We start from the raw sequence: 14,974 nt of genomic DNA on the forward strand, positions 1-14,974 counted from the left end.
AACTAATTGGAGCTGAAATGAACTGAAATTAAGTAAATGTAAACAGGCCGTAAGTATTACGGAGTATCATAATACTACCTATGTTTCATATTATTTGCAACGATTTGACATAAGGTAGAGTATAATAAATGTCTAATTATTGCAAATAATATGAAAATGAGGTATTATATAATTTTTACATTTGGAAAATTAAAATTATTAATCTTTAAAGTTTTATATTTATAATTGTAATAAATAGAACCGATTCAAGTAAAAAAGAACGAGAAGGGCGAGAAACTTGCAAATTAAATATCGAAACCCGAAAATAAAATACCGGCTCGGAAACTCACTACCTTTGTCTGGAATTTTAGAACTACTCCGTAGGATTTTCAATTCCTCCAACCTTTTCTCTCCCTCGATCATTTGTGCAAAAACCCAGCAATAGAAATCCCTTTAAGCCTTTAATCAATAAAAAAATACGAGTAATATTTAAAATAATAGTCGTACCAAAAATTTCAACTAAACAAATCTCTAGTTGATCTTAGATCTTGTACCTGCCACTACCACGGTACCACCATTACATACACACTACTCCTAATTTTCTACTACGAATTTTATTTCTGGCCTTCTTCTTCTTCTCTCTGTTTTGACGATTTACATTGCATCTGGGTTTTTGATTCAATTTCTGGTTAGTTTTTCTCCTTCATTTTATTATATTTGATTATTTTTCGTGGGTTTTCTTCTAAATGAAGGAAAGGATTTTATTTTTGTGCTTATATTTAGATTTGTGTTAATTTTGTACGGAGTATTGATTAATTATGCTTTGTTGAATGCTTTAGTTGGTTGTTATTGGAAAAAGTTTGCCATAATTACAGTGAATTTGATTAATTTATCAGTAATTATGATGGGATAATTATGGGGGTCTATTCATTTTGAAATGATTGTTGTTAAATTGTTGATTTTAAGGATAAATGCTCATGTATTGAATATTGGGCTGTCTAATTTGCAGGAAAATATTGATTTAATGTTCTTCACAAGTGGTTGAAGGTGATATTCTGCTATTATTTGGGTATTTATATTGATTTTGGTGGGTTGATTGAAACCCTATCTAGAGCTTTATATTTGTGCTCTAATAGGGTGTTATTGCAAAAATTGGCAATTGCAATTATTATTGAAAGTTTCATTTTTGGTGCAATCTGTAAATGGTTGATTTAGTGTAGAGAAGATACTAGATAGCAGGAATGGCTTTAGCTTCACACAAAGACTATGGTTCGGCATCTAATTATCCACGCGCATTGTCGTCTATAATAATCTCAGTTGGGTTACTGGCTGTATTCATTACATTGGCTTCTTGGATCTTGTTGTCATTCCCAGTTGGGACTGTTGTTCGGAGCTATTTTTATGGGGTTGATCAGACGAGTGATTTGGGTCTGTCTATATCATTGGGAGGTTTAAATGGGAGTCAAGTTCGCGGTGAGGACAAGACAGATTTTAGTGACATAGATTTGGCTAAGTCTGAGGGTACAACTGAAAAAGATCAAAATCAAAAACAAAATGATGAAGGTAGCAAAAATCAACCTGGTGAAGATAATCAAAATCAAAATGCTGAAATCAGCAAAGATCAACGTGTTGAAGATATCCAAAATAAAAATGTTGAAGGCAGTCAAAATCAAAATGCTGAAGGTAGCCAGAAAGAGGTGCCTTCTGGTGATGATACTATGCCCAGGGAACAAGCTACTAATAACACTTTACCTACTGAAATTCCTGTAGAGCAAGCTACTAATAACACTCAACCTATGGAAATTCCTAGGGAAAAAGCTACCAACAACCCTCTACCTATGGATGATAGAGATTCGCCGAAAGATGAATTGATCAATGATGCCTCAGCTGATTTGCTTAAATCAGAGACTTCACCTGGCAATACTGATAGCAAAGAATCAGTTGATTCAGGTTAGCCTTTGTGCCCTGAGTCACTGTTGGTTTAATTTTTCTTTCACTATTAATGCTCTTTGGTTGCGGATCTACTGTGTTTTTCCATGCTGCTTGTAGTACTTAGCTTGCTGATGCCTTTTTAATTTTTTTGATTTTTCTGAATTAAATTCCTTTCTATGATTATAATTAATGCATTCATTTTCATGCTTTTGTGAGGTCTTTTAATTACTTCTTGAATCTTGACACTTTTTAACATTGGCTTGAGAGACTGGCAAATATAGGATGTTCAATCTGCTGTTGATACATGAAAATAAACTAATGAAAGTGATATATTCATCACATCATCTCATAAGAGTCATAACCCTATTTTTCACCAACGTTCTAAATTTGTTGTGCTACATCTTTAGTACATTTATTCTTTGAATCTTGAAGTCCTTGTCCTGTCAATTAAGAGTTTATGCTTTAGTTTCTATCATCAGATGCATTGAATGAACTAGAAAAAATTGAATTGGTCAGTATAGAAGGAAGCATCTGGAACGCAGTGGATCCTGATACGTGCAAAATGAGTTTGTAATTTTAAAATAAATTATTCTGTTGTTCTTTGTTGAGTTATGTGCACTGAAGCATATACTGTAGAAAATTAGAAACTATCCCTTTGGAGTTGGCTACTGGCTAGTTTGCAAATGGAGATTGTAAGTATTGGTTTAACCTACCAACATGTGCTTTGAGTTTCTGACTTGAAGCATTGTAATCTGATTCTATCAATAATACTATATACATGCTAGCATTATAATTCACTTGAATACTGTTTTGGCCAGCTTTCTGATTTTTTAATTGAATTTTCTTTGAAATTCTCTTCAGAGTGTGATTTGTATCATGGTGAATGGTTCTATGATTCCGCTGGGCCTCTGTACACAAACAATTCATGCCCTGTTATCACTCAAATGCAAAATTGTCAAGGTAATGGGAGGCCTGACAAGGAATATGAGAGCTGGAGATGGAAGCCAGCACAGTGTGAGCTTCCAAGATTTAATGCAACCAAATTTTTAGAGTTGATGAAGGGGAAAACTCTGGCTTTTGTTGGCGATTCAGTTGCAAGAAACCAGATGGAATCTCTTATGTGCCTATTGTGGCAGGTAAATAGCATATGTTCATGTAGTTTCTATTCCTCCCTAAACATTCCTACTGTCCTTTTTTTTGTTCCCCTTAATTTGTTTGGCGATAGGCAAGAGTAAGGATGTAGTATATTGTTTGTCAAAAAGATATTGCATTACTGAATCCCTTAAACTTATGAATTTATAAGTGTAACACCTAAGATTTCCTTATACTTCGTTTTTTTATATTTTTTTTTATTTTTCCCCTATCAACCAGTTATTCTTTTTATTAGGATTTTCTGTATTAGGTTAGAGCTGATCATGGGCTTAGCTGTTGCGAAAAAAATTGGTCCACTCAAACCAGTCTAAACCAGAGTTTGCCCAGTTCGGCCTCTGCCAAAATCCAGTAAAATTGGAACAGGTCTAGTGGAAAAGAGCCTAATTAAACAATCTGGGTTGGATCTGCTAGTTTTAACCAGCTTTATTAGTGAGAATTTTGAAAACTGTGAGTCTCTTTATTTCATAATATGTTAGGTATCGTGGTTCAGTTATGCTTAGCTCTTTATTTCATTGTTGTTTTAGGTTGAAACTCCAAAGAATCGAGGAAACCGTCATATGCAACGGTGGTTTTTCAAATCAAAGTCAGTTATGATAGTTCGCATTTGGTCTTCATGGCTTGTCCATCAAACATCTGAAGTTTCTGGTGATCTTCCATCAGGAGTTGCCAAACTGCACCTTGATGTCCCAGATGAAGTTTTCATGCAAAATATCCCAAACTTTGATGTGGTTGTACTTTCTTCTGGTCATTGGTTTGCAAAGCAATCAGTCTACATGTTGAATAACCAGATGGTTGGAACCCAGTTGTGGTCCCCACCAAAGAAGCAGCAGCCGCTGAATATTAATAATGTTGACGCATTTGGAATTTCTGTTGAGACAAGCTTGACTGCCATGGCTACACATCCTAATTTTACTGGACTGACCATTCTTCGGGCTTACTCACCTGATCATTACGAGGGCGGTGCGTGGAACACTGGTGGATCATGTACAGGAAAAGTGAGGCCCATATTGCCGGGTCAGTTGGTGAAAAACGACTTCACGAATATCATGCACGAGAAACAAGTGAATGGATTTTATGAGGCTGTTAAAAAGCAGACAAACCGTTCGAAATTGAAGCTGTTGGACATCACTGAACCCTTCTCATATCGGCATGATGGTCATCCAGGCCCATATAGGAGCCCTGACCCGAATAAAATCACAAAGCGAGGCCCAGATGGAAAGCCACCACCGCAAGATTGCCTCCATTGGTGTATGCCAGGCCCAGTTGATACCTGGAATGAGCTTGTGCTTGAAGTTATAAGACGAGAGTTTGAGGGTAACCAAAACCCTACCGTCTAACTGACGATATATATTTATCAATAGCTAGGTAGCCTCTGATACTTTGCTATCTTATCATTGTTACAAATACTTGTAAAGTATTTATTGTCGAAGCAGAAATTTACACTGTAGGTGTTTCTTGTTTGAGGGGTCTGATTTAACGGAAAATAGCAGATAAATTTTTGCCATTGAATCAGGTTTTATTTTAACCTGGTTGTGGATGGAATACGCCAGAAAGCTTCTTGTAGATGTTTTGGGTTCTACACTGTAATTTTAACTTATTTAATTATTATTATGTCGTTATTCTATTATTAATGTCTTTCTTATGTCATTAGGCTGCGTGATACATATTACTGGTATTTATTTAATCCAAGCTGTTCACATATTCGCTATCAATCAGCATCGATTTTTCTTTGTCTAGTTGCCATATTTAGCTGTCCGGATTAGCACAAGCCGACGCAATTTTGGCATAATGGAATGGAAGCATAATTTCCATGTGCTAAGAAAGAAGGCAGGGTGCTTATTGTTATATTAGTTGAAGAAGTGAAGTATTAATAGTTGGTCTAGTTCAGAAAACACAAGTTTGTAGCTATGACTTCGGCTTATTCTAGAGACTATTCTAGGTCCTCTAACTATCGAAGAGTAGCCTCTTCGATTGCAATTTTAGGTGTGCTACTTACAATATTTGTAACCTGGGATTCTTGGTTCATATTGTCGCGGCCCAACAGGTTGGTCTCTACAAACTATATTTATGGGGCTAATCTTGCAGAAGATTCAGATTCTGTTGTTTCCCAGGAAGGTGGGCATGTAGCCAAACCTGACCATGATGATGAGTCAGAAGTAGAGATGGAATTGGAGGTGGATGCGTCTACAGGAGAAACTGAACCTGTTCGGAGTCAAACTGAAAGCAGTGAAGGCTCAGATAGTTCAGGTTAGGCTTTGTAACTTGCCTTGATGTGAGCCTTATCTGCTTATGCTTGTGTTTTCCTTAAATTTGGTTCAAGCCACTATTTTTTTTTTTAATCTGTAAATCAGCTAACCTATTTGTGAAGCATGTTTAAATAGTTTAAAGAAAAGGATGCTTAATAACAGCATTATTTTGGAATTTGTACGTTGTGTGTTATTTGTTTTAAGTATTGTCCAACAAATTGTTTTTATCGATGAGTGACTGGAAGAACATAAGCTTTCTACTTAGATCATCTTTAATTGCATTATATAATCAAATTGCTCCTGAGGACAGGTATGTTACTGAGTATCCCAGCACAAGCAGTCAGATTTCATATACATTACATTTGGTTTCCAAAGGAGTTTGAGTGCATCAATAGCCAATCTATGTTGACTTTTCAGCTTACATGATTTTCTTCAACTTCCTCGCTTTCAACTTGCACGTATTGTATACTGCAAGTTGATCATGGGCAGGGCCGAGCTAATAGAAGGTCTATGCATTAGGCCAAAACAGCTTCCCAAGCCCTTTAGAATTTGGTTAGACTGAGCAGGTGATTATTTCTATTTGTATAAAACACATTTCTGGCTAGATAATAATGGCCAAAACTGCTAAACCGGCTTGTATGGGTTTGGGTCGGGTTAGTTTGGTTACAAACTTATGAATGTCTCTAAATTGTGATTCTTGATTGCAATTATTTGCGATTGTGATTGCTTGTTTATGTGTAGTTTTCCTACTTCTCTGTTCACTTGATCATAATTTCTGTAGTTGTTTATGAATGCAAGTTGCTGTATTATACAGAAGTCAAGATGGTATCAGATCAAATTTCAATTTAGTATGAATATAAATTCCTTTTTTCATTGTCAAACTTGTAGATTGTGACCTGTACGATGGGCAATGGTACTATGACCCTGAAGGGCCTTTGTACACAAACAATACATGTCCTATCCTTAGTCAGAATCAAAATTGCCAAGGAAATGGTAGGCCGGACAAAGAGTACGAGAACTGGAGATGGAAACCATCACAGTGTGAACTCCCAAGATTTAACGCAACCAAATTTTTGGAGCTGATGAGTGGAAAAACCATAACTTTTGTCGGCGACTCTGTTGCTCGCAACCAGATGGAGTCTCTTTTGTGCATACTTTGGCAGGTAATTCCAGAGTATTCTTTTGACACTTAGTTGTTTCACTTGCATTCTTGTATTGCCAAGACTGAACAAAATATATTCTTTATGGTTGTTAGGTTGAAGTTCCACGAAATCGAGGGAACCGTCGTATGCAGCGCTGGTTTTTCAAATCAAAGTCTGTAACAATAATTCGTTTTTGGTCTGCATGGCTTGTACATCATACAACAGAACCTTTCAGCTATGTTCCAGATGGAATCACGAAGATCCACCTCGATGTTCCTGATGAAACCTTCATGGAACTCACACCAAAATCTGATGTTGTAGTCTTTTCCAACGGCCACTGGTTTCCTAAGCGATCAGTCTATTTGTTAAACAACGAGATTGTTGGAACACAGTTGTGGAACTCACCAGAAAATCTGCCAATGAACATAACCAGCACTGAAGCATATGAAATATCTACTGAGACTAGCTTGACTGCTCTGGCTACTCATTCCAACTACTCGGGACTAACAATAGTCACGTCTTATTCGCCTGATCACTATGAGAATGGTGCATGGAACACTGGTGGATCGTGCACAGGTAAAGATAGACCTTTATTTCCCGGTCAAGTGGTGGAGCACGAGTACACGAATATCATGCACGATAAACAGACTGCAGGCTTCCACCAGGCTGTTAAGAAACGGACTAATGAATCAAAATTGAAGTTGATGGATATTACAGAAGCTTTCAAGTATCGTCATGATGGTCATCCAGGTCCATACCGGAGCCTTGACCCGAATAAGATCACAAAGAGGGGTCCGAATGGGCGTCCACCTCCACAAGATTGCTTGCATTGGTGTATGCCTGGTCCTGTTGATACATGGAATGAGCTTATGCTTGAACTCATCAGGCGAGAGTTTGAAGGCAACCAAAATTCTGCCTTCTAGTTTTTGTAGTATTCTTTCATGAGACAGTTCATTAACCTGTCTGTGATCATTCATTGTTCTCATTGTGAAAATTAATTGTTAAATATTGTGTGCTTAACATGTTTTTATAGATTCAAATTTATAACCAAACTTCCTATTGGGGATTTTTCCGTTGCTTCTAATATGAAGTTTGAGTAACTTGATAATCAATTGGGAAAGCCATAGGTGTAGTGGTATATTGTTGAATGATCTAATTCAGTAATTTGAGAATCCTTGGTATATTTCTATTAGCATAAGATTGAAAACTATAAAGCTCGTCACGAGCAGATATAAGAAAAAGGTGGATAAAGTAAGAAAGGACAAGCGCAAAAAATGTTATTATGAGACAAGAAAAATAAGATAATAAAAGTGGTATAGATTGAAGTAGAATAAAGTATATATATGTTAAAATCATAATGAAATAGATAGAAATGAAATATGATAATAAGTTTTTTTTTTTTATTATTATTATTATTTTTGATAAAATTATACAATAGAAATAGTATAAATCGGAGTATAAAATAATGATATTAGACTCATTTTCTTTACTTAATGATCTTACATATATAAATCAAGATAAATGTAAAACCAAATTGTAATATGCAAATACTTGTGACTTGGCTATTCTCTCAAATTATATATGCAACCTAAGAATCAAATTAAATCAACATATTAAAAACCCACAATCAAATCATACACACACGCTATTCTAGCCCCGCCCGGCCGCCCTTTACCTAATCTAAGCAACTCCATTACAATATCAACCTCCTCAACTTCTTAACACTCTCCACAATTTCCTCATCTCCTTATTTTTAGGCATTGTACAATAATACTTAAAAATGCCTTAAAAAAAAAATACACTTATGAAAAATAAACAAATAGAAAATCTCTCCCATTTTCATATTAATTATTCAGCGCTCCTACCTCCTCTGGTAACGGTCGAATTTCTTCATAATCCTTGTCTCCCTCACCCCATACCTCATTACTTCTGCATCATCATCTTCATTCTTCTCAATCTCATTTTCTCTCTCCTAAATTTCATAATTTGCCGACATTTTTCCTTAATCTGTTTCTTTGTTCAAGGTTAGTGTTCTTACAATTTCTCTCTCCTCCCGATTTATTAGCTTTCTGTCGGTCTATATTTACTTCTAAATTTACTATTTTTAGCTTGTTTTTCTACCTAACTTATAATTGACTGACCATTAATTATTCAATCCACCTAAATTTGATCCTCCTAAGCCCTAATTCTACCTGTTGTTTTCCATTAATTGGGTTTTTTTCATTTTTGATTTTGGTTAACTTTTGTTTATAATTTGGCAAATGTGAGTGTCTTAATCGAATGTTTATGCAATTTGATTTACAGATGTTTGATCCGAATTTGATAACTTGCCTAATTTGCAATTTTCAATGCCGAAATTAGGGTTTGCTTATTGTAAATTCGTTGATTAATAAATTTGTTGCTTTGCATTTTTCATTGGATTGTTGTTTTTTGTATGTTTGATTTTGGGTTTTGCTGATGATGAAAGTTACTCCGTACAATTAATAAATGATTATTGATTACAATTGATAAAACCCTTTAGCTAATTAATTGTACATGGTAGTTCATAGATTATGTCATTAATGCCATTGTTTGAGCAGCTTGATGTGTACATTAACTGGATTATATTCCTTTCATGGGTACAGGTTTATATTATTGTAAAACTTATTTGTATTTTTCTTTATTGTTTGTGGTGTCGTGGTGCGAAATTAGTGGATCGTTAGGTCAAATTAGAGCTCTTCATAGCAATCACAGTTTAGTAATCAAAGCTTATTGAGTCAAAATTAATTCTATGTAATTTCTCTGAAGGAATTCGGTGTAGTTATTGTCGGTTTGTTTGCATTGTGTAGTGTATGCATCGCTATATAGTGGTGCTCGTGCATTTTGCACCTAGGTGCACCATATTAGACTTTAGTTTTGGTTCAATATCAAAGTGCAGTCCTTTTTTTTTAACTTAATTTGTTTCTGTTTTTGCTTATCTCTCTCAATAACCCTTCTCCAGGTTAATACATTTGGTGGTTATAGATATCTATTAATATGGGTGACATTCACAATGATCCTCGTTCACAAGCAGAAACTACATGTGGGTCTCTTTTGTATGAACTTCAGGTATGGTACAAGTTAGCAGCATTTCAAGGATAGTACCTTATACTTAAGTGTGTTTTCATCAGTGATTGACTTTGTTCTTTTTTGTCTATTGTTTTCTTTAGATAATATGGGATGAGGTGGGTGAGTCTGAAACAGCAAGGGATAAGATGCTACTTGAGCTTGAACAAGAATGCCTTGAAGTATACAGGAGAAAAGTTGATGTGGCTAACCGCTCTAGAGCTCAGCTACGACAGTCTATTGCTGATTCAGAGGCAGAACTTGCAGCCATCTGTTCTGCGATTGGAGAACTTCCGGTACATATCAGACAGGTAATTGTTGAAATAATTGATTTGTGAATTTGGTAGGATTAGTATCCTTTTACTTCTTTTTAGAATGCTTGAGCAGGATATTTAATTTTGTAATGCTGTGTAATTCCTCTGACATGTGATGTATCTAAGCTACATTTCTTTCCAAAACGACTTGCATGCTACTTTTGTCAGTTGCCACTTACTAGTTAGAAAAAATCAAATTGATCCATGATTCCGTGTTTAATCTTTGTTGATTAATATTGTGATTAAGAAGACATATTCAGATTAACTTCTTTGATCAGTTTCTAATAACGTTTGTTTATGCCAATTAATGAGGAATAATAAACTAAGCTATATATAATTCAGACTGAGCAAAAGTCTGGAAGTTTAAAGGAGGAACTCAATGCCATTCTTTCACAACTAGAAGAGATGCGGAAAAGAAAAGCAGACAGGAAGAATCAGTTTCTTGAGCTCATTGAACAGATTCAAAATGTATCAATAGCAATACATGGATCAGCTGGATATGATAGCTCGACGGAATCTGTGGATGACAATGACTTGACTCTAAGAAGGCTTGAAGAATTGCAAAAACAACTGCAATCCTTGCAAATGGAGAAGGTGCGCTTGTTTCTGATTAATAACGCCTCTTTCTCTTCAATTCAAGGCTTCAGACTGTGCTGATTTCTCTAGCAGCAAAAATTTTAGTCTATAAATATTTATTTAATCCTATCCGGTCATCAACTTGCAGAGTGATCGCCTGAAGCAAGTCCTGGAGAACCTAAGTGCATTGAGTTTATTGTGCTCTGTCCTTGGATTGGACTATAAGGAAACTGTAAAAGAACTTCATCCCAGTTTAGTTGAATCCGAAGGAAATTATAGTATAAGCTCTCATACGCTTCAACAACTGGAGTCTTCCGTAAAGAGTTTGCGAGAGCTTAAGCTTCAGAGGAGACAGAGGGTACAGAAATGTGGTCTTTTGGATTAGTTTCTTGTTTGCTTTCTTCTAAGTTAAATTTCTTATTGGCTAAACTTGTGTGCTCTTTTAAAATCTTGTGCAGCTCCAAGACCTTGCTACCATGTTGCTGGAGCTCTGGAATCTGATGGATACACCAGTTGAAGAACAACAACCGTTTCAACATGTCACATGTAATATTGCTGCTTCAGAAGATGAGATAACCGGCCCCAACATGCTTTCAGCAGATTTTATTCAATACGTGAGAAGCATTCCTCTTATCTGTATATTTTTTTTTCCTGAAATCTCTAACAAATATATTGGTGGTTTAGGAATTGTTGATCTCATCGAAAATAAATACATGCGATTGTGCAGGTTGAGGCAGAAGTTTCCAGGCTAGAAGAGCTTAAATCAAGTAAGATGAAAGAGCTTGTCTTGAAGAAGAGGGCAGAGTTAGATGAAATTTGTCGGAAGACACATATGATTCCTGCATTAGATGATGAAACAGAACATCTTATTGAGGCAATAGAATCAGGTAACTTGCTTTCAGCATTTTATTGTAATTTTGTTAGGGGTCGTTTGGTTGGGGGTAATAATCAAAGGGAAAGGGAATGAACATGCCCCATTCCCTTTGTTGTTGTTTGTTTGTTACTATCAATCATTCCCTTTACCCTCTTTCATTATTGACTTTACCTATTTTTCCTCTAAAGTGATTCCCCACTCCCCCCTAGACTTTTCCATTCCCTTTCCCTAGCCACCATACCCACCCTAGCTAGCAACCTTCTATAGCAGAACCACCACCCAGCCACCACGCCGCCCCTCCGTCGGCAAGCGCTGCACCTCCCACACCCTTCGCCGGAACACGGCGCACCTCCCCCACCCACCCCTTCCCCCCGGAAACATCTCCCCTCCTCGAAAAAACGTCCCCCCACCCTCAAATAACCCTAACAAACCCTCCCCCTCCCCTTAAAACCGTCGGCCGCCCCTCCCCCCACCCTCGAAACCCTAGCGGGGAAGGTTTTTAAGGGTTATATGTTGGTGGGGGGGTAAGTTTTCTGGGTAAATGAAGGTTAGAGAACGGAGGGTGAGGGGCAGCGAGGTCGGAGGAAGGAGGGTGAGGGGCGGCGAGGTCGGAGGAAGGAGGTTGAGGGGCGGCAAGGTGGTGGTTGAACTGTAGGGTGGCTGGGAATTGAAGAAAAAGAGTGTTGCTATGGTGGATGTGGTGGTGCTATGGTGGAGGTGATTCCCTTGTATTTTTTATAAAACAAACAATATGCTAAATGGAAAGGGATTCATTCCATTCTCTTTGATACCCTTTCGCCATTCCATTCCGATTCCACTGTGCGAACCAAACGGCCCCTTATTGTGTGGTGATTGAGGCAATAGAATCAGGGGTTTAAAAAAAAAGGGGGGGCAACAGAATCAGATTACTTGCTTTTGGCATTTTATTGTTAATTTTGTTATTTTGTGCTTATTTTCACAATGTTCAATCCTCTTTATTTAGGAGCATTGGACCCTGCTTCTGTCCTCGAACAAATGGAACTAGAAGTTTCCAAGGTCAAAGAAGAAGCTTTTAGCCGCAAAGATATTCTGGAAAAAGTTGAGAAGTGGTTATCTGCCTGTGAGGAGGAGGAGTGGCTTGAACAGTATAATATGGTAGTTCTTGGTTTGCCCATAATTTGCTACTTTCTCGTATTATCTTTGTAAGGTGTTGACAGATGCCTCACTTCTATGTCAGGATGAAAATAGATACAATGCCGGAAGAGGTTCTCATCTCATCCTCAAACGTGCAGAGAAAGCACGAACAATAGTTAATAAGCTTCCAGGTAAACATCACAACATCACGCTGTACCCCAACTCCCAAGATGATGTAACAGCCAGAATCTGGGAGCAGTTTTATATTATAGGCTTCACAGCAGCATGCGATGGGAATTGATTTAGCACTTCCTTTGCTTATATCCTCACTTCCCCTTTTTAATGGAGTGCCTGTTCTCACAATATTAAATTGTGATAAAATTTAGAGGGTTAGAAGGAGTTCCCAATCGTAATGGTCGGATTATGAAACCTTCATGCAGTATGTACTTTCCGAAAAACTGTTTTATGAATGTATTTCACAAATATTTGCTAGTCAGCATAATATCTAGAGATGTTGAGATATGATTCTCATTAAGTCTTCAACCTTGTCAAAATGTTTGTTACCTTTGCAAGTATCTATATTATATTAACTGGCTGGTCCGGTTTATCTTTGGCTGGCTGATTTTGATTGTTCTCAATGCTATGCAGGGATGGTTGAGGCTTTGGCTGCAAAAACTCAACATTGGGAGGAAGAAAGAGGTCTCGAGTTCTTGTATGATGGTGTAAGTATATACATCTCTGCCGAGAAAGTATTAATTGTTGTATTTGCCTTCTTCTAATCTGTCTAGATGTATCAATCAGGTTCGTCTTCTTTCCATGCTCGAGGAGTATATTACATTACGGCAAGACAAGGAACAAGAAAAGAAACGACAGCGGGTGTGTAAAGCATTGAATCCTTTACTTTTGATAGTTTTTGTTTTGTCTGACTAATACCTCCATACTCAAATAAATTATTGCGTTTTCCTTTTGTTGCTGCATGTTGTCATATACAAATCAGAAACAGTATTATCATTTCTTGGGGGATAGAAAAAGCAAACTAAACATTTGTTTGAGTATATTTGAAAAGGATGTTTTATTAATCATGCATACTCATATCTAACTTTAGGAACAAAAGAAACTTCAAGGACAACTGATGGCAGAACAAGAGGTACTTTTTGGCTCTAAACCTAGCCCAATGAAGTCTGCAAAGAAAAGTTCTAGAGTATCTGCGGGAGGAGGAAACGGTAGAAGGGTTTCTGTTGGAGGAAATGCAATTCAAACACCTCGCCCTGACTCATCTCATTCAGCCAGAGGAACACCAAATTTGCGCCCTTCTAAGAGAGATGACAACATGGGATCACAAACTGGTAAGTTTTTTGGACACTGCCATATTTCTGAGGCAGAAAGTTTGGCACTTGCATCTGATGGTGTGCCTTTTCAGTTCCTGTGGTATGCACTCGTGTTTTATGGCAGTTCCTGTGGTATGCACTCATATAGTGCAAAAAAGTACAGAATTGTCCTTTTATTATTGGGGAAAAAAAACCATGGAGTTAATCCTAGATTAACTTTTTTGGTTACACTTTACATTTTTCTGTTGAGCCAGCAACTTCAGGTTGGGATCATGTCCTGTTTTTACATCTTAACTTATATCTAACCACCTCCTAATTATATGACATGTCATCAACTTTAATAATACTCTAATGCTATTGGTAAATATGGATGATGAGTGTTGATCGGAGATTATGTAACATAAGATGAGAGAGGATTCCTACGCAGCAAGTTAATCCCACTTATGATATTGCTTTGCTATTGTAGTGCAAAGAGTTTTGGACAAGAACTTCACGTTCAACGGTCGTGAAACAGAACCAGCTGTGGTACGAAGACCTTTCTCTCCCATTTCTTCCACGGCATCAACAAGAGCACATGAAGATTTCTATGATGATGATAACAATGCCATGCAACAGCAAACAGCCTTCCAGAAAGAGACATCCCAACAAATATTTACTACACCCTCAAAGAATATTCCTGCTGAAGATGAAGAAAACTGGACACCAAAAATGCATATTCCTGAACCTGCAACACCTTCAACAGCTTCAGCTCCAATGCACACATCTATGACACCTGCGCCTCTTCATCAACCTGATTTTCATGATGGTGATAAATTAGTGGAAGAAACTGATGAAGAGGTTGAATACTCATTTGAGGAAAGAAGAGCAGGTTTTGTATTGCCTAATACTCATCTTAAAAGAGTGATACAAGTGTGACTGTGTTAGGCTATAGAAAAACCTTGGAAGTTAGAATATTAGAGGAATCCTTTTTCTGAAAACATAATATTCGTCAGGGTTTTGTGGTCACGTTGTTCAAATTACATGACTATAAATTCTTGATTGGGCGGAGTACATAGTTACTTTAGTTGATGGATGAGCCAAATTATTTCTATTGGCTTCTTCATCTTTCTACACTTGTATATTACTACACTGTGCTTGAACTTGTCAATTGTATGCTTGTGAAATACTCATATTTCTTTATTCAATTGGAAATAATTACGTTCTCCTTTGACCATTCATAATCTTTGTCATGTTA

The 14,974-nt window shown here is 36.9% G+C and overlaps 3 protein-coding genes across 3 annotated transcripts; all 3 read left to right on the forward strand.

Moving 5' to 3' along the window:
* Positions 1-985: 985 nt before the first annotated feature.
* On the forward strand, positions 986-4,710 carry LOC145564509 (protein YLS7-like). The gene is made up of 3 exons (XM_081624801.1): positions 986-1,929; positions 2,773-3,047; positions 3,588-4,710. Exons 1-3 carry the CDS (start codon positions 1,221-1,223, stop codon positions 4,398-4,400), a joined length of 1,797 nt encoding a protein of 598 aa, XP_081480927.1. The 5' UTR covers positions 986-1,220; the 3' UTR covers positions 4,401-4,710.
* Positions 4,711-4,741: 31 nt separating this feature from the next.
* On the forward strand, positions 4,742-7,503 carry LOC145564510 (protein YLS7-like). Its single transcript, XM_081624802.1, has 3 exons — positions 4,742-5,310; positions 6,198-6,472; positions 6,565-7,503. The coding sequence occupies exons 1-3, from the start codon at positions 4,971-4,973 to the stop codon at positions 7,372-7,374; spliced, it is 1,425 nt and encodes a 474-aa protein (XP_081480928.1). The 5' UTR covers positions 4,742-4,970; the 3' UTR covers positions 7,375-7,503.
* A 518-nt stretch (positions 7,504-8,021) lies between these two features.
* Positions 8,022-14,727, forward strand: LOC145564511 (65-kDa microtubule-associated protein 9-like). The gene is made up of 13 exons (XM_081624803.1): positions 8,022-8,475; positions 9,432-9,538; positions 9,640-9,846; positions 10,192-10,443; positions 10,574-10,783; positions 10,884-11,039; positions 11,153-11,312; positions 12,282-12,433; positions 12,516-12,603; positions 13,061-13,134; positions 13,214-13,288; positions 13,518-13,758; positions 14,207-14,727. The coding sequence occupies exons 2-13, from the start codon at positions 9,467-9,469 to the stop codon at positions 14,653-14,655; spliced, it is 2,136 nt and encodes a 711-aa protein (XP_081480929.1). The 5' UTR covers positions 8,022-8,475; positions 9,432-9,466; the 3' UTR covers positions 14,656-14,727.
* The last annotated feature ends 247 nt before the right edge of the window (positions 14,728-14,974 follow it).

The sequence above is a fragment of the Chenopodium album genome, chromosome 10 (genome assembly GCF_948465745.1).
Source record: "Chenopodium album chromosome 10, dcCheAlbu1.1, whole genome shotgun sequence".
NCBI classification, from domain to species: domain Eukaryota; kingdom Viridiplantae; phylum Streptophyta; class Magnoliopsida; order Caryophyllales; family Amaranthaceae; genus Chenopodium; species Chenopodium album.

What these genes read in the sequence shown, in the direction of transcription:
- LOC145564509 (XM_081624801.1), top strand. Translation starts at nt 1,221, where the DNA reads ATGGCTTTAGCTTCACACAAAGACTATGGTTCGGCATCTAATTATCCA. An exon ending in CAAAGAATCAGTTGATTCAG is followed by an intron (nt 1,930 to 2,772) that starts GTTAGCCTTTGT and finishes AATTCTCTTCAG; the next exon opens with AGTGTGATTTGTATCATGGT. An exon ending in TTATGTGCCTATTGTGGCAG is followed by an intron (nt 3,048 to 3,587) that starts GTAAATAGCATA and finishes TTGTTGTTTTAG; the next exon opens with GTTGAAACTCCAAAGAATCG.
- LOC145564510 (XM_081624802.1), top strand. Translation starts at nt 4,971, where the DNA reads ATGACTTCGGCTTATTCTAGAGACTATTCTAGGTCCTCTAACTATCGA. An exon ending in TGAAGGCTCAGATAGTTCAG is followed by an intron (nt 5,311 to 6,197) that starts GTTAGGCTTTGT and finishes TCAAACTTGTAG; the next exon opens with ATTGTGACCTGTACGATGGG. An exon ending in TTTTGTGCATACTTTGGCAG is followed by an intron (nt 6,473 to 6,564) that starts GTAATTCCAGAG and finishes TATGGTTGTTAG; the next exon opens with GTTGAAGTTCCACGAAATCG.
- LOC145564511 (XM_081624803.1), top strand. Translation starts at nt 9,467, where the DNA reads ATGGGTGACATTCACAATGATCCTCGTTCACAAGCAGAAACTACATGT. An exon ending in CTCTTTTGTATGAACTTCAG is followed by an intron (nt 9,539 to 9,639) that starts GTATGGTACAAG and finishes TGTTTTCTTTAG; the next exon opens with ATAATATGGGATGAGGTGGG. An exon ending in CAACATGGGATCACAAACTG is followed by an intron (nt 13,759 to 14,206) that starts GTAAGTTTTTTG and finishes TTGCTATTGTAG; the next exon opens with TGCAAAGAGTTTTGGACAAG.